Source organism: Mixophyes fleayi, chromosome 8 (assembly GCF_038048845.1).
Source record: "Mixophyes fleayi isolate aMixFle1 chromosome 8, aMixFle1.hap1, whole genome shotgun sequence".
Classification (NCBI taxonomy): domain Eukaryota; kingdom Metazoa; phylum Chordata; class Amphibia; order Anura; family Limnodynastidae; genus Mixophyes; species Mixophyes fleayi.
Genome location: NC_134409.1, coordinates 17,552,865 through 17,579,949, shown reverse-complemented (window position 1 = coordinate 17,579,949; position 27,085 = coordinate 17,552,865). Strand labels below are relative to the sequence as shown.

The 27,085-nt window shown below is 39.5% G+C and overlaps 1 protein-coding gene across 3 annotated transcripts in view; it reads right to left on the bottom strand.

Moving 5' to 3' along the window:
* Positions 1 to 11,080: 11,080 nt before the first annotated feature.
* PRKACB (protein kinase cAMP-activated catalytic subunit beta) overlaps positions 11,081 to 27,085 on the bottom strand; it is a 46,954-nt gene continuing 30,949 nt past the window's right edge. For all 3 annotated transcript variants that reach the window (XM_075181995.1, XM_075181994.1, XM_075181996.1), the window contains exons 3-10: positions 25,788 to 25,916; positions 23,684 to 23,782; positions 21,180 to 21,262; positions 20,508 to 20,634; positions 19,423 to 19,518; positions 18,661 to 18,783; positions 16,576 to 16,740; positions 11,081 to 13,779 (exon numbers count right to left, since the gene is read on the bottom strand). In XM_075181995.1, the coding sequence (XP_075038096.1) occupies positions 13,654 to 13,779; positions 16,576 to 16,740; positions 18,661 to 18,783; positions 19,423 to 19,518; positions 20,508 to 20,634; positions 21,180 to 21,262; positions 23,684 to 23,782; positions 25,788 to 25,916 (948 nt within the window). In that variant the 3' untranslated portion in view covers positions 11,081 to 13,653. The remainder of the gene's footprint in view (positions 13,780 to 16,575; positions 16,741 to 18,660; positions 18,784 to 19,422; positions 19,519 to 20,507; positions 20,635 to 21,179; positions 21,263 to 23,683; positions 23,783 to 25,787; positions 25,917 to 27,085) is intronic.

The following is a 27,085-nucleotide window of genomic DNA, read 5'->3' as shown; positions in this document are numbered from 1 at the left end:
CACAAATACTTGTTTGCTTAATTTTGTACACTGTAGTTAAAAGTTGATCTAAGACATGCCCAACCCCATCACATTTTAAATTTGCCTTCCACTCCAATGCAACATGGTTTTGCCAAGGTGCAAAGTTACTCATTTTTTTTTTGCCTTACTTTCCTTAATGAATAAGGCCCAAGATGTTTTTTTGTTGTTCTGAATGGACTGGCTGGGTGCATTGTTCTACATAGAAACACAGAGGAGAAAACTCTATACAATATGGGAAAGTTTCATTGATTGTTTAACTTACACTACCCAACAGCTTATTCATAATTGCTTTAAACACACAACTGTGTATGAAAATAGGATGTTATTAGAAGACTCCCCCCCCCCCCCCCCCCCCCCCCCCCCCAATAGTATTTGGTCCTCAAGACTAGTTGACAGACTGTTCTTACTTTTAGTGTATCTCTCTCCCCATTAATATTCTCATTCGTACTGCTGTTTTACACTGCTATTAGGTTATAGAGCTATGGACGCATCCGGACGTTTGCTAAGATTTGTTTTGTTTTTTTAAGCATTTTACTGTTACATTTGTTTATTGACATTACGTATTTTGCAACACATGCTATGTTTTTTATTTGTATTATGTCTATCACTCCAATAAAAAAGTTATGTATAAAAAATAAATAAATAAGATTGAGGTTATATTTAACCCATGAGAAGGCCACAAATGTTGACTTATCCTTTAAAATAAATCATTGGATAATTTGACAAGAATATACAATACAATACAATAAAAGAGCAGAAGTTTTATTTTCATAAAATTGGTGCACATAGACTCCCATTAAAGTTCTTTGACACAGTATTTTATAGCCAAAGGAACGCCATGAGAAATAATTAAAATATAACTTTTATTGATGTATTAAAATGGAAACAAGAATAAAAATAGTGAAATATTAAAGTCCTCGTGACTAAACAAATAAGTGATATTAAAATCACTGGATGCACTTGCCAATATCTCCTAAATAAAAGGAGGTTTGAATGCTTATACTGATAAAATGTAATATAGTTATGGATTCCGTATTAACAGAATTGACTTTTACTTATATAATCGATTATTACTCACTCTAAAGGGTATATTTACTAAACTGCGGGTTTGAAAAAGTGGAGATGTTGCCCATAGCAACTAGATTCTAGCTTGTATTTATTTAGTACATTCTGCAAAATGACAGCTAGAATCTGATTAGTTGCTATAGGCAACATCTCCACTTTTTCAAACTCGCAGTTTAGTAAATATACCCCTAAGGGTTAAAGCTTCTATGTCAAACACCACATCCTAAGAGATCTTTCTCCTATTTATCTTGCTAGAAGAGATGTCTTCTTCACAAAAACATGCATCTATCTTTGTATGTTCTCCCCGTGTTTGCATGGGTTTCCTCCGGGGCTCCGGTTTTCTCCCACACTCCAAAAACATACTAGTAGGTTAATTGGCTGCTATCAAAATTGACCCGTGTGTGTGTGTGTGTGTGTTAGGGATTTTAGACTGTAAGCTCCAATGGGGCAGGGACTGATGTGAGTGAGTTCTCTGTACAGCGCTGTGGAATTAGTGGCGCTATATAAATAAATGGTGATGATGATGATATCCTATAAATATAATGTTTTATATAGTGATTTGCTAATTACCTCCTAGTCGCTCCATACTGACTTTGCTGCACAATCAGATATAAGTATCCTCTTATATAAGCTAATAATAAAAGTGCATCCAGCAAGAACGCCGAAGCGCGTTTCACAATGCTTTTTCAAATGCAAACCGACATTTACTTTTGACAGGTCTTATATACTCTCAAAGACACACCTCCCAGGTGATGTCAGTGTGCTCCGCCAATCCGCAGTGATGTAGAGACTAATGATTGACAGGGTTCTTGTCCAATGGGGAGAATTAACATTTTATAACCCGACCTCTTAAGTCTTGTGTTGGTTAATTGGCGATCTCTCTCGCTGACCAATTTAGGTCTACCTTACCTATGTCTATCGCTTTTAAGTGTATTGTACATTCTATACTCACTTATTATACTAGTCCATATTTCTAGATAATATTAGCATCATGCGATCCAATATTTTCATAAGTATAATAACATAAGAACCACAAAACACTCTCTTACACAATCAGAGGAATCTTGCAAGGATGTGGAAATAAAGGTACTCCCTACAATCAGGGCGACAGAACAAATTATCATCTTTCTAAGAATATACAATATTTCATCAAGGACACAATGGTTTGGTCCAGTATTCTGTGCTCCACTTAGTGACTGAATTAACCTGGGCTGAGTTAATACATTGATATAAATAACTTATAATACATCCGTTAATTCATTGAGCTCAGATTAATAAGTCAAAAAGTAAATGGGAAATACTGGATGAAACATTATCTCTGTGATGAAATATGTGATGCTGGGAAATACTGTTGGGACAATTATTCCAAAGTTGATGCAAACGAGTGTGTACGACTATGGGGTATATTTACTAAACTGCGGGTTTGAAAAAGTGGAGATGTTGCCTATAGCAACCAATCAGATTCCAGTTATCATTTATTTAGTACATTCTACAAAATGACAGCCAGAATCTGATTGGTTGCTATAGGCAACATCTCCACTTTTTCAAACCCGCAGTTTAGTAAATATACCCCTAAGGATTGTGCACATGCAAATGTGTGTCTGTTCCTGTAAATATGTACTAAGTAAAGATATCTATCTATTACATATTTTCTTTGTCACTCCTCAATCCTTCGCAAGGGACCCAAGAATAAGATGTAGTGATGTGAATGAATTCTCTGTACAACTCTGCGGAATTAGTGGCACTATTTAAATAAATAAATGATGATGATGACTATCCCTAATTTCAAGGGCAGCCCAAGATGTTAAAGATTTGTTTCCAGGATTTAGTTGCTGGTTATGTGCCTAGATTTCAATATTGTCCAACCAAACAATGAAATTGCTATTAATATGAATGTTGGGTGCAAATCACATCATCACTCCAAGTTCTCTGGGCTTTATAATTGAATAAGTATTGGATAAGTATTTCAAACACGAAAAAAAATTATAACCATGTTTGTTAAGCATGTCCTGATGGCGCTACGTACATACCTATCCAGGAGCGGTCATGTATGTGGTTAAATATGAAAATATTGATTTATTGTGCATTTGTGCGATTGTCCTGTGTATCCATGTGCGTATATAAATCCACATTTATATCAGTGCTTCAGTGTTCATAAGAAAAAGGTCATTATTTTATTTTATGTAGATTGCAGTCATGCATTAAATGATGCCTAGACTGACAAGGGTAATATATAGCGCAGTCTCTTTAAACATGTGAACGTATGATGTCACCATCTTTGCGTCAGTAATTACTTACCTGCATATCAGAGGTATCCAGCACAAACCAATTGGGTCTGACATTACTGTTCCTATATTTTCCTCTTTTATTGAGACATATGTTCACATAGGCAAACCGAGGGGGGGTTTCTAGTACCCGGAAACCCCCCTTCAAGCCTGGGGCACTGTATAATTGAGGTGACTGGACCCTGCTCCCGCTTCACACAGCTTTGCTTGAAAAGGGAGAGCTGCGTGCACCTAACAGTAGTGCACGCAGCATTGCCAATGTATGTTATGGGGATAGGAAGAGTTGGAGAATAGCCAAGCACTGTCTAAAATTATAGCCATGCCCCCATGCATGCTGGTCACGCTCACTGGCAGCGTGGTCTGGAAACCCCCCTCTACAAATCCTGCGTTTGCCCCTGGTTCAATATACATAAAATATTCTCCCTTTAGTAATTTTTCCATGTTGCCAATGATAATTCCAAAGACTTTAAGGTGTGTGTGTTACAGAAACATCATAAACATTGCTGAATATCCCCACCTAGTGGTGGAATTTGGAGATACAATATACATTAATTAGAGAAGATTTTTTTTTTATCTCTGCAGAAGTGAGTGCCCACTTAAAAGTTTAACCCAATCATAGCCGTGCCGCATTTCTCAAACCAGCACTCTGTTCTCACCTACTGTTCATATTTTATAAGTTTCCATGCAAGACCACATGTGGATAATAATTGTTTTATCAATGTGTTACATCTCCATACTAACAAATAGTGAGTTCCCAGAAGAGATCAAGAAAATAACTATTGGTTATACCTGGAAACATTTAAACCCTGGGGGTAAAGGATTGTCAGAAATTATTCAAAAATATATCCAAATAAGAGGCTCCTAGACATTGTGAACCTTAAGCAACAGTGCAAACTTCATCCTCATTTATCTACAAAGTCCATGAGGTATATTTACTAAACTGCGTCTGAAACTGTGTTTGAAAAAGTGGCCTATAGCACCCAATCAGATTCTAGCTGTCATTTTGTAGAATGTACTAAATAAAAGATAACTAAAGTCTGATTGGCTGCTATAGGCAACATCTCCACTTTTTCAAACCCGAACATTTGTAAATCTACCCCATATCTGTGGACTATGTGTTCTTCATAGAGGGTCATCAATCTCTATTTATAGCTGTGTTTTAGTTGCTGTGACCAGGAGCATGAATGCATTGCACATTGCTGGACAAGAGATAGGAACTTCTCTCTGCAGGATCCTGGTTGATTTGTCAGTGAACTACCATGGCCATTGAAAGACAGGGATTATCTTCAAATTTATCTATTATTGCAGATTGCTAGTGAGGTACCCTTAAAATAACTCCAACAGAAGCGAAAATGTTGGTTTTGTCTGTAAATTAAAAAGCACTCCTTCCCTGGATGTTCTATATAGGATAAGTTGATATTCATTCCACTATTTCATTAACCTCTTATTCAGCTTATTTATCCTTTAAAGGGGTTCACCTGTTAAATTATACATTTTTCCTTCCCCCAATTCCTGCTGACCTCCACTGGACACCATTCATTTTCCTGCATTTACCTTGGTCTGGGTCACTGGACTACCTGCATTTCCTTTAAAATGTTCCTAATAGGATGCAGAGCCAAGTCTCACCCCTCGGGATAAAATTTTGCCTGCCAGCCAGCCCCTGATAATAGTATTGGGGTCATTTAACAATATGGTAAAGCTGAATATATCAAATTTACCAAGCTCAGAAATGCATAACTTTTTGGAGCTTGTAGTCAATAGTGGACAAAGACCGTAGCTGCTAACGCTATCTGCAGAGTATGAGTTTGTACCACATATGCAATGGGTAAAGTGATTTTTTTTTTTCACCATTGGGCGGCACGTGTATGTGCACCCACCAAGCGGGGGGGTGGAAGGGCGAGGGGGAGAGCAGCTCCCAGTCAGCCTGCAAGCGGAGGAGCTTTAATCTTGCAAAATTACAAAATCTTGCAAGACTAAGAACTGCCCTGCTCACTTTGCAGGATGTTTCCGCTCTGCCCCCAACACAGTAAAGGTAAGTATACATGCCTGAGGGAGGATGGCGTGAGGTGATGTTCCTGGGGAGAGCGTGATAAATGTAATGTTTTATTATAATGTATATATTATATACTGTGTGATTTGTGTTATGTACCGTGTTCACTTATTGCTTTGTTTTCAATATTTCATGTACCTATACATTTTCCAAACAGGTCCCAACATTCCAGAATGCATAAAGGAATTCAGGACCAGGTTGTGAAAGCTGCAATAACAGGTAGGTGATAATAGCACCGTTTTAATACATAATGTTTTTAAAGAGGAGCAGCCCTGACGCATGTTGGCCACGCCCCTGCTGCACGGCACTTTCACTGCCCATCATCTATGGAGGAGAGGAAGGGGGGGGGGGGGGGGCTTAGAGGCCAATTTACTCTTGGCAGCCCCGGTCGGAAGTATGCAAAGCAATATCTTCTATACGCCGGAAACGTTTTAGAACAAGGTTCTAATGGATTGATGACATAATAAGCAAATTATTTTTACCGACAATATAGTTTCCTTGAAGTACTCCACGTACTTCAATACAATACAATTTGCTTATTTCCTCCTCTGACTCTACAACAACATGAACGACTGAGAACATTCACTTTCATTGGTTGGCTGAGGGCAGAGATGGAAGTAAAATCTCCTCATTAACATGAAAGGTGGAAACAGCAGATATAACTACCTTCCCGATATAAAATGTTCAAAAATGGTTCTTTGCACCACAATACTTGAAGTTTCTATTTTCTACTGGCAGATGTAATTACTATTAAGAATAATACAGCACTATTCAAAAAGAATGAATTGATTTCATTACGCAATATTGTATTAAGAAAATGTAAAATAAAACTCCAGCCAAGTCACCTATATTCTACTCATATTCAAGTTGTACTTCCTGTATTACAAGTGTTCAATGTGATTTCAGTTCTCAAGCAGCGTCATGAAATAAATTAGAAACCTCCTCTGTCAAATGGTCAGTGACTTATTTTATGACGATGCTTGAGAACTGAAATCACATTGAACACTTGTAATACAGCAAAAAAAAACTTGATTATGAGTAGAATATAGGTGACTTGGCTGGAGTTTTGTTTTACTGTTCCTTAATAAAATAATGCATAATGAAATCAGTTAATTCCTTTTCAATAGCCCTGTAGTTTGAGTGTGAGCCATTTAAGTTAGCCATCTTGTAAAAGGTTCAAAAGGATCGAACGCTAGAGCCTCAAAAAGAAGATCAAAATCCCAAGGTGCCACAAAAGATGAGGCAAGGACTAATTATTTTAACGGCTTGAAAAAAATCATACCACCAGCTCGTCTGATGATAGTCGAAGAGAAAGGTTGGTGCCGTCCTGAACCTTCAGCGTATTAAGAGTAAGTCCCTTCTATAAACCTTCTTGAAGGAAATCAAGAATTGGCAGTATGGTAGAAGACAATGGAATAATTCATGTATATTTGCCCCATAGTATGAATGTTTTCCAAACTCTGAAGTATACCTTGGAAGAATCATATCTCACAGATGCTCGATCAGATTGAGATCTGGGCAATTTGGAAGCCAACACAACACCTTCAACTCTTTGTCCTGTTCCTCAAACCATTCCTGAACAAATTTTGCAGTGTGGCAAGGCGCATTATCCTGCTGAATGAGGCCACTGACATCAGGGAATACAGTTGCCATGAAGGGGTGTACTTGGTCTGCTACAATATTTAGGTAGGTGGTATGTGTCAAAGTAACATCCATATGAATTGCAGGACACCTTTCTATCATAGCCAGCATTAACGATTTCAGCAATTTGGGCTACAGTAGCTCTTCTGTGGGCCTGGACCAGACGGGCTAGCATTCACTCCCCATGCCCATCAATGAATCTTGGGTGCCCATGATTGTTGCCGGTTCACCGGTTATCCTTCCATAGACCACTTTTGGTAGGTACTAATAGATATAGATTATGATGGAAAAAGAAAGGTTGGATTTTCTAGCAGATAGTACATGCTGTGGAATTCAGAGAATAAAAGAAAAAGTATAACATAAGGACCCACCCTGACATCTATTGTTAATTTGGATGGTAGTTATCCCCCCAACCCAGATAGCAGCATCCAAATGCCCAACCCTGCTACCTGTTCAAATGGCTCATGTTTTCTTGCAAGCACACAGGGGTGGGAGCAGGGTGGATCTGGAGGAGCAGGAAAATATTAATATTTAGTGCTTGAAGTAATATGCATGGGCAATGGCAGCGATTTCCAGGAACAGCCAAGAGGACTAAAAAATGAAGGTTAAAATGCACCACCTTTGTGAATGTGTTCAACTAAACAGCAGATGATTTAATATTGGTGCAATGTGTACAAAAGTAGCTAATCATGGTTTTCTCTATTACTATATAAATAAAACAGGCACGAACACAAAACCACCTTGGTGGTATAGAGGAACCTGAAAAGAAAACAAATAATGTCTCCAACACTCCATTAGTAGGGTCTTTGTATCAGAGTGCTTCCAAAAGAACTAAAACTCCTTTCAGATTTAGTCTTGTATTAGCCTGCTCTTTCCTTGGGCAAAATAGAAAAAAATGGGAGGAGGTGCTAGAATGCTCTGTTATGGAACACTCAGTGTTTATAACAAACACCAGGAAGTGACCCTACACATTTTGTCACGCAAGACCTCAATTACATTCCCCCGAGTTGTACATGACAAAACGCATAGGGTGTAGGGCCTGGCTTCTGGATTTGGTCCAGAACAGTCCAACAGATTAAGTAGTAGTCTTTCAGCAGCTCCTCCCATTGGAGATAACCTGATGTGATTCTTATTATATTTACATGCTCTGATTGCTTTGTAATAAAGAGTTTAATTGCACTATGGAGCACCCCCATCTTCATACATACAATATGGACAGAAGTATTCAGACGTTTGACCATTACACCAACAGGGACTGTAATGACACTGTATTCAAATACATATACTGTAATGTGGCGTTAGTTCCTTTTTTTGCAGCGATAACAGATTCTACTCTTCTTGGAAAGCTTTCCACAAGATGTTGGAGTGTTTCTTTGGGAATTTGTGCCCATTCCTTCTGTAGAGCATTTATGAGGTCAAGCACTGATGTTGGACAAGAAGGCCTGGCTCGCACTCTCTGTTCCAGTTCATCCTAAAGCTGTTTGATGGAGTTGAGGTCAGGGCTCTGTGCAGGCCAGTCAAGTTCTTCCACTCGAAACTCATCAAATCATGTCTTTGTCGTCCTTGCTTTGTGCACTGGGGCACAGTCATGTGGTAATAGAAAAAGGCCTTCCCCAAACTGTTGCCACAAAGTTGGATGCATAGCATTGTCCAAAATGGTATGCTGAAGTATTAAGATTGCCCTTCACTGGAGATAAGGGACCTAGCCCAAACTCTGAAAAACAGCCCCATACCATTATCCCTCCTCCACCAAACTTCACAGTTGGCATAATGCAGTCAGGCAGGTAACATTCTCCCAGGATCCACCAAACCCAGACTCGTCCATCTGTCAAACAGAGAAGCGTGATTCATCACTCCACAGAACACGTTTCCAGTGCTCCACAGTCTAGTGTCAGTAGGCTTTACACCACTCCATCCAACACTTGGCATCGCAAGGCTTGCATGCAGCAGCTCGGCCATGGAAACCCATTCCATTAAGCTCCTGCTAGTTTTTGTGCTTACATTAACGGAAGTGGAAGGTCGGAACTCTCCAGCTATGGAATCAGCAGAGCGTTGGTGACTTTTATTCACCATGCGCCTTAGAAGTCATTGACCCTGCTCTGTGATTTTATGTGGGCTTCCGCTTCGGGGCCGAGTTGCTGCTGTTCCTAAACGCTTCCGCTTTCTAATAATATCACTTACAGTTGATCACAGAATATCCAGCAGGGATGAAATTTCACAAATGCTTGCAAATGGAGACTGCATAGCTAGGTGCTTGATTTTATACACCGCTGGGAACGGGTCCGATTTGAAACACCTCAATTCAATAATTAACAGGTGCTGCCAAATAGTTTTGGCCATATAGTGTAACTATACACACACTGACACTCACTGCTATATTAAACTTCTTTATTTTTCAGTTGATTTTCCTTTAATAGTGTGTGTGTGATCTACCCTAAATCCAAACATTGAAACTTACCAATGTAACCTGAATTTAAAAAAAAAAACAGACATATACACACACACAAAGAAACTTGCAGCAGCACTAGAAATAACTGGTAGCTCATGTTAGGAACACTATTGGCCACTGACATGCCAGGATGAATTTCCCCTGAACGCCTCACACGGTCAGAATTCTCGCAGTTCTGCCCACGAGATGTTTGCACACTCCCAGTTCCGTGAGGTGTGCAGAGGAAATGGTGTTCTCCTGGCAGGACCAGTAGCATGGGTTACCAAACCATGCAGAAGGTATACGTATAATTAAATTAGACAAATATTTACAGAGATATCAATGGATAATGTCCTATTATATGGGACCGTTTACTTTCTACTGTGAAAGATTAGTCACTAAAGTGTCTCATGACCAGACCCAATGCTTTTATATAGGTAACTGAATGCTATAATCACACTTATATTGCATAGGAAGGGTGTATTACTCTATTATACATGAGTAGTACTTGTTAAATTACATTTGTTTTAGAATGAGGTTTTAGTAGATTTTTTGTATATTAAGAGAAATGAAAGTTAGCAGTCCATCAATACCCCTATTCTGTGAGGGGCAGGGATGGTGCTGGGGGTATTGTGGGCAACGTACCATCTGCAGGAGGTACGTTTGATGGAGGAAGAAATGAATGAAGGCATGAAGCTGTGAGTATTGTTCAGACTCAAAATGTACAGTATATTTGTCACTCTTTGGTATGGATTAGCTAGGTCCTAAAGTGGACAGGGTAGTTAAAGAAACTCTTGTCTCTGGTGACTGGTGAAAGATCAGGATATCTCCCACAGGCAATTATAAAAAGTAGTTCTAATCATAAAATTAAATTATATTTTCAGGTGCTAACAACTTTGCCATAATAAAACGGTTCTAATTAAAAGCTGGAATGTGAAGAGTGAATTATTTACTCGGTTTGCAAAAAGGTGGAGTCCTGTGAACATCTACCACCTGCATTTTAAATTAAATGACAAAAGTTTCAGAAATAACGAAGACTTCAGTTTCGTCCAGTGGGCCAATGTTCTGTTTCTCTTCGTTGTGTTACCCACGGCTTGCAAGACAGACCCAGTTCTCCCAACCATGTTCCTATAATACAGCCATTTTGGATTGTAGGCAAACTACATAACACCTACTGAGGTTTATGCTTTTGATAAGTTCTCTCCGCTTTAGAGCACAGAGATTGTTAACTATTCAGTTGGTTTGATGCACCTAACATATCAGCAGACTCAAGCAAACTTATCTAGAACAGGGCAGCCCAACTGATAAGCTGTGGGTCTCCCGAACTTGTAGTTCTTACAAAAACGTGACCATACACTCTCAGACGCAACGTATGCAGAATTAAGGCGAATAATCTTCAGGTATTTGGCTGTAGAATAAAACTTTGATGGAAACCCTCTTTATACTGGGTAAGAACAAATATTCTCCTAGGACATTTCAAATCCTATAAATGTCCCCTATCTTGACTTTCCATCCATACGAACTATGAAAAAGCCCCTTCCAGTAACCATGACAGAGACAAAAAAAAAATTGCTTCAAAGAAGTATTATGAGACAAAAACACAGATATAATAACCATCGCTTGATGGACACATTATAGAAAACACACTTATTTTAGTTTGGAAAATTACATCCTGCCACATTGAACAGTAAAATCATGTGATCTCCAGCATTTATTAAAATCTTTTAAATTCATAAACGACAACAAAGTTACTGTATAATTGATCGCATACAACCAGCATACAACAGCATGTCCTCAGTCTAAATGAAATACAAAAGATTTTAACATTTTTTTTTTTTTTTTCATACAAAGAATTTTTTGTTTAAATTTATTGTGACGTATATATATTTTGTTACATAAAATTTGCTACAGCAAAGTATCTTAAACTTCTCTTGCACGTAAGAGTGGACAAAGACCGCGATTGCTCCTCGGCTGTCTTTTTACACCACTGTGCAAAAAACGCTCGCCAACCTAAAGACATACACAGAGTGTCGACTTGTACATCTCCGAGTTGGTCATAAAATGTCTTCTCAAAGTGTACTTGTACTCTATACAAAGTGGAAGCAGCTATTTTGTGGGTCGATCCAATATTCACAGGAAGGCGGCCTATCAAATCACTGGAAACCAGCAGCGTCACGTGACGTACTCTGCTACAAAACTCCGTGATGTCACTGGCTCCTGGTGAACATTTGCTCACGCCCACAACATGGCTGCCCTCCACTGTGTGCAGGCAACATTTACACTATAAACAGATTAAAAGGAAGTAACGCCAGTGATCTAAATCTCCCAGTATATATCAATATTGATCCGTAATAAAAACAATTCATCATTTTTTTTGTGCATGTAGATGGATCAGAAAATGAGACTAGTTTATTTTGAAATGGTTCAAATGTGCTGTTTTAAGACAGGTCACTGAGATATATATTTATATATAGACGTGTACAAACAAGAGTTCATATGGACAAGCATAAACAATAAAGAATTGAGTGGCGGAAACATAGCAAGATGCTTCATTTGATGAAAAAAAAACAAAAAAACAAAAAGAAACAAAAAAGAAAATCCCAAAAAACTGGAAGGCAGCATATAAGCCATTCAGTTAGACACAAACACAACTATGCCCAAATACTACCTGTGCACGCCCGTTCGCCCCACCCTGAAACAATGTGTTTCCTGCAGGGGACTCTGGCATTGACATGAAGCAGATTTTGAAAAACAATCAGGAGGTAAAAAAAAAAAAAAAAAAAACAAAAACAAAAAACAGAACACAAAAATACAAAACAAAAAAAAAAAATAAAAAAATCAAACAGTGGCAGCTTCTCACATTAGCCTCTTGTCATGGGAACAAATTACTGTTGCCAGTAATTTATCCTCCATTTACTAATATAGTATACCAAAATAAAACGTGGCAGCAACCTCTAAAAGGAAACCATGGCAGCAATTTTCAGAGCACAGCCAAAAACATTCGCTGTGGTACACTGTCGCTAGAGTTGAGCTTTGTCAGCCATCTTGCTTACCTCAGAAAAAAAGAAAAAAAAAAAAAAAAAAATCCAATAAAAATAAAATAAAAAGAACCCCAAAGTCTGAAAACAGAACTAATTAAGGAGTCATACTATTGTCACTTTTTTTTTTTTATTTATCACGATCCGTTAAAAAAAAAAATAAAAAAAAAAAAAAATACTGACCAGAATTTTTTTATTTTTTTTTTACATTTTTTCTTTTCTTTAAGAGAGCAGGCCGGAGCGATATTAAAACCCATCTTGTGACATGATTAAAGCCATTATTAAACACTTTGAAAGACAAGACCAGCTGGATGCCATCACTCCTGGAGGTGTGTATACACTATACAGTCTTGTCATTGTAACAATAATATTCTGCCCCCCCCCCCTTCCCAAAAATAATAATAATAGTAATAATAATAAAAAAAAGAAAAAGGTCACGTGAAAGGGCAGTAAACAAAACCAAGGCACGGGGGGTCTAGTTAATCAAATGTTGCACTCCAATTTAGTTCTACCTAGTATTGGTCAATCTCATGGAAGAGGTCACCGTCATTATTATTATATTATTGGTAGATGTATGGCCCTAGACAGCATTATTTCACTCACACAAAAAAACAAAAAAAAAAAAAAAGTATAAATCTAAACTAGATGATGAATAGTAGCCTGTACCTTAAACACAAGGATTGACGAAGGGAAATGGAGAAAACAACATATTGGAGGCAACGACTTCTTGCATTCTATACCTTACTAAGTGCAACATCTCCCATTGCAGTCACACAACACAAAATAAAAGGGAGTGTAGGGTAAAAATACTACTTAAAAACGGTGAGGAATTGGAAGGGGGGGGGGGACATACAAGACACAAACATAACAGGAAGGAGAAACAAACAAGATCAGTGGTCTAGTATGCTGCCTTACAGCACAGACAGCTTGATTGTGCCGGGATACAAGGGTTCGGTGCAAAGTGCACGCATGGAAGATGGCGCTCTAGACTTCAGTCAGCTTTGCGGAATGAAGGAATTAGGTAACTGTTTTGACATAAGATGGTCTCAGCTTCACCCCATCTGAAAACAGAGTGCAAAGATCCCAAAATGTGAGCCCTGATGCCATGTCGTCCTAACACACATCCTAAAAGTCAGCAAATTCTTTTGCACATTTCTCGGTAAGAGACACGCGGATGTCCTCTTCCTCATAGTCGTCAAAGTTGCTGGTGTCTCCAGGCCCTCTGCACTTTGGTATGAACGGAGCCTCCACCTGAAGGACAAAGAAACTTGGGTCAAAAATGACAGACCTAATATCAGGACACTGTGTTAGAGAGGAGACATTGTAATCCTACAGTGTGACAACGGTACACTGAACACAATATAACTTGCTAATAAATACTTTTTTCCCCCTGAAAGAAACAAGATTCACAGCTGAACGGGGATTTGTTTCAAAGCTGTTGAGTGGTAAAAACTTACATGAGTAACTTTTAATATTTTAGATCAGTTCCTGTGAGTCGATCAATAAACAAACGGCAAAAAGTTGATAAACTAGATTGAGAGGTAGGGGAAACGTTTTGTTAATTTGCGGTCAGTGCCTTATGGCCAACAGTATCCATCTATATCTAATCCGACGGGGGGTTGGGGGTTGAGGTGGGATACCTAGTGGGCTAAAACAAGTTCAATTACATTATACAGGTAAAAACTTTGTGCCTAGGAGGTTACATGAGCTGCATTCCCTCATACTGTTTTGCTTTAGGCAATTCAGCCAGGCTGATAGAGGGATATACACAGGTGTATGCATGTATCAAACACACAGGAGAGAAAAACAAGTTTTATACATTGGTGAAGATGATCTGCAAAGTGACCCGTTACTGAATGCAGCCGACTTCTCCCTCAGGTGCTGCATGCTTTAGGAAATGGAGATTCAGGGAAGGTTTTAAATGCGACACCCTGAATATATATTTCGTTTCACTGACTAGGACGGTGTTGGCTAACCTGTGACACTCCAGGTGTTGTGAAACTACAAGTCCCAGCATGCTTTGCCAATATTTAACAGCTTATTGCTGGAAGGGTATGCTGGGACTTGTAGTTTCACAACACCTGGAGTGTCACAGGTTAGCCAACACTGGGCTAGGAACTTACCTACATGAGATGCCTTCATACAGCAGGTGAGCTTACCCCAATATACCTGTATTGTGCACAAAATTCTCCTCTATATATAGGCCAACACACAGCAGTTTATATATTGTTTGTTTCTGAGCGCTAGACAACATTTTTTTTCCCACATAGGTCTTAATTGTCCTTGGCTGCGATTTTATTCACTTGTACACATTTCATTCATTTAAAGAAGCGCCGCCTTCTCTTTCACCTCAATAACCCAGCACAGGTCTGTTACCAAGTAAATGCTTTTGATAAGGAGGATTTTTGAATTAGAAAATGTAAAATCGGTTATTAGAGGTGAGGTAAAGAAAACACTCGTCTCCCAGAATTCTGGTTAATTGCTCTACTTCTGAGAATCCCGATCAAAGGAAAAATGTGGGGTATAGAAAATAATGTAACGTGCTGAAAGCAAAGATGAGATAATTAGGGCTCAGTACACAGAATTCACCCACAAAAGAAAGGGGTGATCTGTTAATTGCAGCGTGTCTTCTGTAATCGATCCACAGCCTGATTATCTAACAAACACCGTGACAGCTTGGAAAGAGAAACAAGCAGTTTCTTTTTAGAAGCCACAAAACGGTTTATATGTTGATGTTCACTAACAGGTGGATAAATAAACAGATTTCCTTAAAATTAGTATTTAAAAAAACAAGCAGCCTGTAAACGCTGCATTAAAGTGGACCAGTTACCAATCGAACATTATTTTAAAGTATAAACACTGCTGCTTTTTGCTCTAGAATGAATCAAGATTTTAAATTTTTTCCTTCACTTGTACGACCTTCCTAATTCCCACGAAAGAAAACAGTTAAAAAAAAAAATTAGTAAAAGCAACACGTTCCATTAAAAACTAAAAGTGTCCATTACGACATCCACAAATCGAGTGTTTCAGTTTGTTAAACAACGAAAATATATTACTTCTTACAGTTATAACATATGCCAATATTAAAAAGAGTAAGACCACCATTGTGGATTGTTTTTTTTCCCAAGTCTAATTATACTTAATAAATCCCAGGGGTTATTTTTGTGAAAAGAAGGCTGCTGCCTAATGTGTTAGATACATTCTCCAGTAGAATGTAAACGACACTACTGGCAGGGGTGAAAGGCGAGACTCTTCTGTATTCAGAGGGAGGAGATCTACATACACCCAAGTCCCTGGTGTCAGCAGTTTTGAGACATCAGGATCGAAAAGCTACTTGCGTAAGATGTTAATAACCACTAATGTGGGCAAATGATGGGGCCGTTAGAGCCGCATGTAAGAGCAATCCCTGCCTCTAAAGACAAACAGAGTGTCACCTTAAAGTAGTTAGGTACACACTGCCAAGAGCGTAGCTAGACAATCTTGGCATGGGCTTCTATTAATAAAGTCGGCCCTTTAGATCTACTAAAAGGGGTTTCCAAAACACCTAAAAAACAAACCCCAAAAAACATTTGTGCTATATTTCTTTCCCAAGTACTTTGATGAAGGTCCTTCTTCTGGGACCAACAACTTTCACTCTTTAAAAGGATCTTGGATATAACCGGGCTGTCAGCCGCTCACCGTTTGGTGGTGCTCGGCTCTTTATAGTAGGATAGACCCAAATGCAGAGTTTCCAAGGCTTTCAATGACAGATACTATGTTGTATCACCTCTGCCACAGAGAGGGTGAACGACAGAGGAACTGGATTTACAAATATGACAGGTCCCTGGTAAACAAAGACAGGATGTAGCGGGACCCCCAACAAACTTCTATTGGGAAGGAGGGAACTTTGATTTCTAAAGTGGTCTATGGTAATATCAATACGCATCATTTGACCCACATCACAGCAGCTAATCTATAACGGACAAGATCAGTAATAGTTTACGACACCATAATAGCCATCTTTTCCTCCATAATGAAGACAATATACACACACGAATATTATTTTACCTTTCTCTGGTAAATTGCGATCCAATCCGTAGTGGCAAACCACTTGTGGTTTTTAATATCGTTCACCCCGTTCTTCAGGTTACCGTATCGCTTGGTCAGATCTACCTGCAGCAAGTTCCTTAGTAAGTCCTTAAGATCTGAACTGAAGTGGGATGGAAACCGCACCTAGGTATTAACGGAGACATGGAAATTAAGGAGCACTTTAGTTGTGCGATATTTACTTGTGTTGCACCAACCATATAATGGTCAGACACAAAGGGGGAAATTCATGAAACAAATACTCTGTCCCTTCACTCACTAATGTTCTGCGGACTTCACGTGATCTTTTCTACACAACGCTCTAAAGTTCATGCGCAATTCATTTATAAAGCGTGCATCGTGTTTTAAAGTATGTCCTATGCGAGGCAATGATGTACATGGGTGGGAGAAATGTGAGGTCTGAACCAAAAACCCCACCCTAAATCTCAGATTTGTGCTGTAGTCTGGGGCTTCTCAGGAATCTCATATCTATATCTTTATCTCTCACTGATGACGGAATTTTGAACGCCAAGGGGGATATTCAATTGACCGCGAGAGGTTTTTTCCCCCCGCCGCGTAAAAAATAAAAAAATAAATAATCACCCACGGGTTTTTAACAGCTATAGGGAGCGTGAAAACTTGTGCAATTCAATTGAAAAAGAGGGAACGCTGCCCCGTGCACGTTAATCATTGTGCTTGCGAGTTTTTAGGGGAGTTTTAACGCGGCCATTTCTAACAAAAAAAAAAAAAAAAAAAAAAAAAAAAAAAGTATTTTCATACATTTTATTGCATTACACAACCATTCTAGTTGATAATATCTACATTACAGTACTTTCTTTAGCATATTTTGTTTTACTATAGAATCATCTATACCATGTTAAAACACATTAGTACACACATTTGTACCAAAAACATACATAAATATATTCAGTGATTTTTTTTTCTTTATTTCATTATTTTTTTAATAAGAAAATCAACTTTTACATGTTAGGCATTAGTGATAAACATAGTTCATCTTTTTTTCCTCATTATTACATGATTTCAAAATGGTTTTCAGAGGTTTTTTATTTTTAGCACACCCCAAGGAGGTGCGATATAAAACAGCATACTGGCCTGTTTAACGCGCCACGTTAAAAAACAATTGATTGGCTTTTAACGCGGCTGCCTCTCTCACACCCTAAATTAGACTGTTGGGCAAGGTCACACTATTAGTAAACCACTTACCTATAAGCAGGGAGACTACCTACACACAACAAGCCTTTCAGCAATGAACAAGTCAACACAAAATCACTCGCAAGTCACATAGTACATATTATATCAATTAAGCAGATTACCTACATATATCTACCCTTATCTTTGCAAACACCTGTCTCATCTAAAGGGGAAGTGATTGTAGCACATGTGGTTATCCAGTCTCTAAAAACATTTATCAACATATTTAACTTTTAAAGGAGGAGTTTAAATCTGGAACAGCCGGAATATAGTACAGGACATAAAATAAAGTTCATAAACGTTCAGAATGTATCACTGCCGCCTTTGGAGATGCAAACAAGTGAATTATGCATATTTTCACTCAAATGTTATCACAGGTTTTGAAATGGTTTCGTTCTATTCCACAAATGCGCTATTTTTCCTGGGAAAAACCATTTCGAGCAGGCAACAGAAAATGTGTTTCTAATTGAATTGCCCCCAATGGAGAACAAGTTGATGTAGGACGTTGGGATCATGAGATCCGCTGTGCGAACCGATAGATGTTCACAAGATGCATTCTCAGGAAAGAAAGTCAAAAGTGACAGAGGGGACAACAGCAAAATAAAACCAAACCACTTCCACCCAGGGCCGGATTAGGACAATTGTTTGAGTAATGCCCCAAGGAAATGTTTGAATCTGCCACTTCATCACTTACTGTAAAACATTCTGATTATACAATTACTATATATGAATACATCCTCTGCAGAGACATCACTACACACAAACTGTTGTTGTGATATGTGACCTCCCAACAGACAGGTGACGGATAGACCAGACCTCCACATTTATAGAAAACGTAAAATAAAAACGACGTACCTTTCCTGAAACAATTTTTTCGTATATTTGAATGGGCTGATCGGCGAAAAATGGAGGATAACCAGCCGCCATTTCATAGATTAATACCCCTAATGCCCACCAGTCCACTGCTTTGTTATAGCCCTAAGAAAGAAAGAACAGAATGACTTAGTGTAACACAAGCTGTGCCATAGTCTCAGGGTAGTAACCAACGTGTCCTCCTAGGTGCGCTGACCACGGCTGCCGTCACTCAGGGGAAGGGGTTCAAAAATAAGCTCATTGTTAACAAGTAGAAACCTGCAGGTCAGGACCTTTGTCTATACCCCGGCTATATTTATAAGACTACAACCTATCAATACAGAAAGAAGCAGTGACAGCACGGATGGACATAACAATATAAATGCCTCTGTGCATCTATCCCTGAATCATCAATACTGGTGCAGCCCTTGTAACAGCAGCTGCACAATGTGTCTCGGTGCCGTCACTGGTTCCTCCGAATGGACAGGACACCCCCCTGAAAGACACTGGTTCAACACACAAGGACCGTCTCCAATCTGTGCACTGGTTACATTCATTTGGGATCAGAAGCATCACTCAGAGGTGCAAGAGGCATCTCGCAGCATGTTAACCACAACCATAGACAAAATATATAACATTTTACATTTACTTCTATTCAGCACCTGCAATCAATATTTCATCATCTTTGGACCAGCAAATAAATAAGGACACTTCACAGTAATAAGAGCAGCAATTGGTACAACACATTGTCTAGCGGTCACTCACCTTGCTCAAAATGATTTCTGGTGCCAGATACTCTGGAGTTCCACATAACGTCCAAGTTCTTCCCTTTACTCTTTTGGCAAAACCAAAGTCTGTGACCTATAAAAGATAAATTAGTTTCTCCTTAAAAGGGAACCCATCCAGTTCTGCCTGAAGGACATTTCACGTAGCTCCTTGTGCACTATGTATGTATTTCCTGCCCTGTAAGAGAACAACGAAATACCCTGGTGGATGTTGAATGTAGACAATGGACTCCTGCTCACTCCTAGAGCTCCCGTCTGACAAGAGCAAAGGAGCTAGCAGTTCCCGCGGAGCGAGCATGAGCCCGTCTCCGCAGCTGCCAATCGTAATCTGCCGCACGTAGAGATGTTTCACGCCCTCTGTGAAGGCAGCTTCAGAGGGCTTTTTACAAAGCACTGGACAAAAAACCCTTTAGCTAAAACATGGCCAGTTCTCAGTAATATTGGGAAACTACAAACATGAATAAAAAGGAGTTTGGCTTAATCTGTAGAAATTGCTAATTTTCAGTCACTATGATCACTCCCTAATCATTTTATGTTACTATGATAAATACAAAGCCTGCACAATTTAAACTGTCTGAGGTTTGTGTATAGACACTTTCCTGTTACGGCCTTGCCAGTATCACTGCAATACAGTGTCAGACACTTCACCTACAATCCACCCATTGAACAAAGGATCTCAGTTGTCAGGAAATGGACTGACTGCTGTCATTTTATACCGGGCATCATAGCCGACAATCCTGTACCACTGGATCACTAGGACAAACCTTTCATAATAATTGTATGATTATTTGATTCTAAAGTTTAAAATACCACTATCTTGATTAAAAAAAGAAAAAGAAAAACCACAAGCAAAACAAAATGTTTCTCGAACATTTAAAGGTTATCTCGGTTTTATTTGCCAGCATCTGCCAAGAGATAGTCATTTTTGCCAGAATACAAGATATTTGCAACTGTGAAAAGATTACACGATTTTTAAAGGCACTTTTACCGGATGATTCCTGAAGTGTCATGTCATAGCAGAGATAAAGAGGTACATTGTAAATAAAGACACAGCCAGCCACTTACCTGAATATATCCTTGTTGGTCAATTAAAAGATTTTCTGGTTTGAGATCTCTGTAGATGAGGTCTAACGAATGGAGGTACTCGAATGTTAAAACTATCTGAGCTGCATAGAACCTTGCATGGGGCTCGCTGTAAAGAAATAAGCAATGTAAGACACCGCCACTAATATAACCATGAAGTGTAGTAATGCATGCACACAGTCAGCTTGGCTTGTGTATCGCTACACCTGCTGTCTGCACACATGGAACTGCACCGATATCCTGCTAGAGAACCGATAAACTGCACTCTCAACCATACTGGATGTGCACACAAAAATGGCCGCCTCCACTGTGTGCAGACACGGCCAAGAGCATTCTTACTGGCTAACTGAATAGAGATGAGAGCAACTCTGTCATTTGCCTGTAGAAGCAGCAAGTGTTACCTTTGTGCATGAATTCTATGTATCTGCAATCTTTACAGAGATTTAATATGTACCAGACTCCAGCCAATCAGAGCCAGGAGAGGACTGAGCAGTGAATGTTTAGTGGGTAATGGAAGATTCTAATCTCAGTCCCAGACATAACGGTCTGTGCTTTGTGAGGTCACTGGTGAAGACTGATCTGATAACATCACTAACCCGTTTGGTGGCGACTGAATAAATGAAAGATGTTGAATTAAACCGATAAAGAACTGACCTGAACCTGCCGATTCGTCTTAGATGTGAGAACATTTCACCTCCAGGCACATATTCCATAATCATGTATAAATTTGAATTATCCTGTAGGAAGGAAAAGTACATTACTAGGGTCTCTGAAGGAGGCAGCAGGACAGCGTAGAATAGGGGTTGTTAACGTACTATCCTGCCGGGATGATGGGAGGGGTTATAAACATGCTATACACATATTGGTAACTGCAGGGAACCATAAACCTAATGAGAAAGCAGTCGATTCATCACTGATCTTTACTGCATGATGCAGTCCCCTCCTGGGGGATGAATTGCCCTAAATTCTGCTTTAAGAACCTGTTCCATGAATAATCAAACTGGAGAACATCTCCGGTGGGATGTGTGTCTGCCAGACTAAGCAGCACTGCCTTCCATTCTCCACCCAGCCAGCTCTGCAAGTTTAAAATATTTCAGCATTTACTTTTTTGAAAATGACACATTTATATCTTTTGAGAGGTCTATAAATGTTACACTGCCATATACACCTATACTTATCTCTATATTAGTTTCCATTGTCACATGAGGAATGTAAAAAACACAAAAACAAAATAAAAAAAAAAAAAAAAAAACAACACTACCCAATCAAAACGTGAATTTCCTGGCATAGGTTTACTCTAGTGCAGACATAGGATCTAGATATACTGTGGAACTACAGGTCTCAGCTTGCCCCAGATAGTTTGATCTTCAAATATGTTATATACAGTCAAAAGAAAACCAGTCACCATTTACAGAGGACCTGCTGATGTTTTCTGACTCTTTACTGAAAATACCTCCATATTGGCGCTAGAATATGTAGTTCCCCTGCACTATATGATTAAGACGACTCGTCTACCAATTGTCACTTGGGACCATGTCTCACCCGTTCTACCAATGGGTCACAAGTCACAGAGTATATTGGGCCAACACTCCTGGCTACTGATAGCAATAGACAATCATAGGACACAGATGACGGGAGAACTAGGAGATTAAAGACTTTGTAGCATGTTGTGATTTTCCGACTAGGAGACAATGACTTTCTAAAGTAGAAGTGTCCAAACTCAAGTCATCAAAAGCTACCAACAGTTCATGTTCTCAGGATTTCTTTAATCATGCACATATGAGTTAATCTATTTGGCTGGGTCAGTAATTATCCCACCTGTTTCTACAGACAGAAATCCTGAAAACATGATCTGTTGGTAGCTCTTGAAGAACAGGATTGAGCACCTCTGTTCTAAAGCATCAATACGAGAAGTCAGGATATCATGAGTGATATCATGGGTAGAGATTCCCAGGTCCCACTAAAGCAATCCTCACACTGCATATGGCACTATGAAAACAGAACAGCCACAAGACAACATCCCCATTCACTTCCAGGCTATGCCAAGGAGATAATCGTTTTAGAACTTTGTTCTGACGCTACTCTCGCTAGTAGTCATACACAGTACTTGCATTATCGCTGCACAATGCTGGTGTACACTTAGTGACCGAAGTATTACTTTGTTGTGAAAAAAAAAAATAGTTTTTATTTTGTGCACGTTGTAAAATACCAGATCGTTTTATATCCTCATAGCTACATGACAGCAGGCTTAAAGGTCTTTAACGCAGCAAAAAGCACAGTGTGTTTAAGAAACGCTGCATCCGCTGTACAAGATTCTAACAGATAACCAAGAATTCTTTAGATAATTTTGAGCTAAATTCACAAAGTGTAAAGAAATAACCACAAACCTATAATACAAGTCTCAGTCAGTGTCTCATTATTATACATATGCATTAAAGGAAGAGAGGGGAAACACAATCTGTAATGTAATAGAGAATCTGCTCCGGAACAGGAACCACTAGGATTGTGCGTTGGACGACATCAATGCTAGTAGATAAAGAACAGCCTGGATCCAGGCTACAGTGTAAGGAAGGCTTGGGTCCAGACAGGTCTCGGGTGCAAAGTGAGCTTGATTTAAAACGGGGAGCCCAGCACCAATGGAGAGCATCTCTGGAACGTAAGCAAACTGAGCAGGTGTCACTGCATCACGCTGGGAGCAGATTAATTGGACCTGAACTTGAGGTGCAACTCCATCTCACTATGGTAACTTGGATCCACGAATGCTATTGGTGCTTCATCCAGGTAATGGTTTTTATTTTCTGGTAATCGGATTCCTGTCCAGGAGCAGATTCTCTAGTAATCAAAGGTTCATCGTGCGCCTCCTCTATTCCGTTGGGAGGATCTTTGGTGACAGTTGCTTTTTTGGTGGAACTTTAATCTTGAACTTTGGGGAATAAGCACCACAAGTATTCCGATACACCAGCAACTAATTACACACCGACTTGCCGAATACTGATGGACTTCTATATTTTGTCAGTTTAAAAATTAAATTGGACATCCCCTACTAATGGTTCAGTGAAAGACGCGGAAACGTGTGCGCAGACACAGATTCCCTTTATTAAGAACCAGTTACGACAGGAGGTACATTGGGGGTCACACAAGCAGCAGTAACTAATTACCTTGAAGGAATACTCCAACCTGACCAGGAAAGGGAAGTTGACGGCTTGTAATATTCTCTTCTCATTGAGTGTGTGCTCTATCTGCTTCAGTTTCACCACCTGTGAACATCAGAGAGGGATGAGAATTGTGTGTATTACAGCTCAAGTAACAATCACTGAATACTGTATTACATACAGATAACAGAGGACCCAAAGTATAACCTGCCTGATCAGCAGATCAGATAGATCAGAGAGTGGGCTGTGTGGGGTGGACATTGGGGATGACTGACCAATACTGGGGCCACAGAGTTTTATCCAGAGTATTAATCGTATTAAATCCCTTTTCAATTATGGATTAGATTGTAAGCTTGCGAGCAGGGTTCTCTTACCTCTCTGTCTGTATGTATTACCCAGTATTGTCTTATTAATGTTTGTTGCCAATTGTAAAGCGCTACGGAATCAGCTGGCGCTATATAAATAAATGTTGATGATGATGATGGAGTGTTTGGATCAGTTTAACTACATGGGTCAGTGACACATTTAGCGTTGAACACTAGCAGACTAATGGCAAGTTGAATTCTAGTCTACTTAGACTCACATGTAATCCTCCCACTTAGAACTGTGTAATGTAGATGTATGTGCTGACTGGATTTAAGGTGCCCATACACAATCAGATGGAATTTTGGCTCAATCACTGAACTGCTGGAAATGGGATAAACTGGACCACGCAGACCACCACCAAATCAGACTCAGTGACCTGCTAATCTTGTTGTAGAACAGTGTCAACCGAAATGGCACAACGGAACTCTTATTACGGTTGGTTAGTGACTCCATACATGGCCATAGGCCAACTGAACAGTCTATAATGTCTATTCAGTCTGACATGTACAGACTGGAATTGGCTTGGGACTGGACTATCAGACAATACATGGCATGGGGCCAGCCTTAATTAGGTTTAAATTTTCCATATTGGCTGACATGTGTAGGACAACCGTTAAGATATTTTGCCTTTATTACAAAGTCTGATAGTTTTACCTATGATACACTATTTGCCTTAACTCTACAAAATGAGCATCAAACGAGGACTTAGAAAAAGATACAAAAATTAATATGAAAACAGGCAGTATCCAGACACATTTGTACAAGGTTTGGCTCAATCGACCTTCAACCTCACACTGTGTTTTCCATTGTAATCTTAGGCATTTGCTGGGACTGTACAAAGCCATTGTGGTCAGGAACTTTACATATTCTCCTGTGTGCTGATCATACGGTCTCCGTATGTTGTAGACTGTTACAATAACTCACTTCTGATATGTCCGTCCTACCCCTCCAAATCTGTTATTAGGTTTGTTTGTTTTAAAAAAGACATTAGATGAAAACATTAAAGTAAAAGTAAAACTGCTTCCTACACTGAATGGAGGCAGTGACTTTGTGCTGAGTCTGCACAGTTGCCTAGTGGTTAGCACTTCTGCCTCACAGCACTGGGGTCATGAATTCAAATCCCGACCATGGCCTCATCTGTGTGGAGTTTGCGTGGGTTTCCTCCGGGTGCTCTGGTTTCCTCCCACGCTCCAAAAAACATACTGGTAGGTTAATTGGCTGCTATCAAAATTGACCCTAGTGTGTGTGAGAGTGTGTGTGTGTATGTTAGGGGAATTTAGACTGTAAGCTCCAATGGGGCAGGGACTGATGTGAGTGAGTTCTCTGTACAGCGCTGCGTAATTAGTGGCGCTATATAAAAAACTGATGATGAATAATAAGGTGCTCATGTATGAAAAATTTATATAATTCTAGAAGAGGTGCTGTTGCCTATAGCCACCAGATGTTTGCGTTTATTTTCTAACCCATACTAGAATAAAAACATGTTAGCATCCTGTTGGTTGCTAATGGTAGCACCTTGCGTTTTGCAATGTTCCCCATACTTTCCATAAATGTCCATCACCAGAGCCGCTAGTCACTAACAGTGCCTCACGAGTATCAGTTCACCACAGGAAGAGGTCTTCACTGCGCGTGGGTGGCAGGAACATATCACAGATACTGTTCTGTGTACTCCTATCTACATTAACAAATAAGGAAAAATGTATCTTGTGTGTACTCAGCAAGGGAGCACAGAATAACCACGTACCTTCTGTTTATCGAGAATCTTCATGGCGTAATACTGATCAGCTCCTTTATGCTTAACCAACATCACTCTTCCGAATGAGCCAGTTCCCAAAGTTTTTATCCTCTCAAAGTCATCTAAGCCGGCGGTATTCTGGGAGAAAGAAAGAAAACCGTTTCATCATTTCTTGGCTCAGGACAGCTGTCGGCATCGGAGGATTTAACAGAAGCCGCGCTGACTGACAGCTTTATGTCAGATGCCTGAGTAAGGTATGAAAAGTAATTACAAAACAAACCCTTAGCATGCCTAAATGTAGTGCTTCTTTAATAATTATGGCCCATTTATTGATTACACATGTGACATGCTGCACGCAGAGTCCAATACCCCATACTTTATAGCTGGCCTGCCCAGGCCAAGCAGAGAAAGTTAAATGTTGCCACATGTCCTGTGACCACCAAAGCTTGGAGGCTTGTCCCAGAGTACAGAAGAAAACTAGTGATCCAGCACTCGGATTACATCTGTGTCACATCTATCAGAAATGTTCGCCACAGATCACCAAATTACTTGTATATCAACGTTTTAAGCTGTTCTAAGCTAATGCACAAGCACTGAGTGCCATCCTATGCCATGTCCTTGCTGGTGCCATCTCTGTTCCTCCTTTGGTGATCTATACGGGCTCCTTCGTGGCGGCAGCTGGGGTCCTGGTGCTGTTTTCAGCTGTGAGCACGATACTAAAGTTAGTTATCAAGCTACACAGAGCTACTCCAAGCTGGCAGATAACCACATGTGCCCGTGCAACACTAAAGCCTCCTCTAGAAACAGATGACGTTGGAGGCATAGTGAAGATCCATGGTGAGTGGTAGCCATGGTTGTTCTCTCCTCAGTATAATTGTATTATATAAAACTAACTGCGCAAAAATGACAATCAATGGCCGCTTTCTTTCACTAGCCACACACTGTCCCCAACACCTACAATTGTTATTTCCCTTCCCTTAGGTATCATGTATTCCCCATATCTTAGATTGTAAGCTCATTGGGGTAGAGCAATCTTTACATTCTGTTTGATATTGTTTGTACCGTGTGTATCATTGTACCGCACATTATAAATGTTCAGTGCTTTATAAAGGATAATTGGAAACACCCTCTGCCTTGCACTATGGTGACATTTAGGAAAACTAATGCATTTAACTGTGCAATAAAAAAAAAAGTACAGTAACCACATTCTGAAAGTTGCTTAGTACAGTTTAAAAAATTAAAGCCAACATCTGACTGGTGGTTGTGTGACGGCATCTTTTCTGCACAGTTAAGTGAATTGCTGCAGT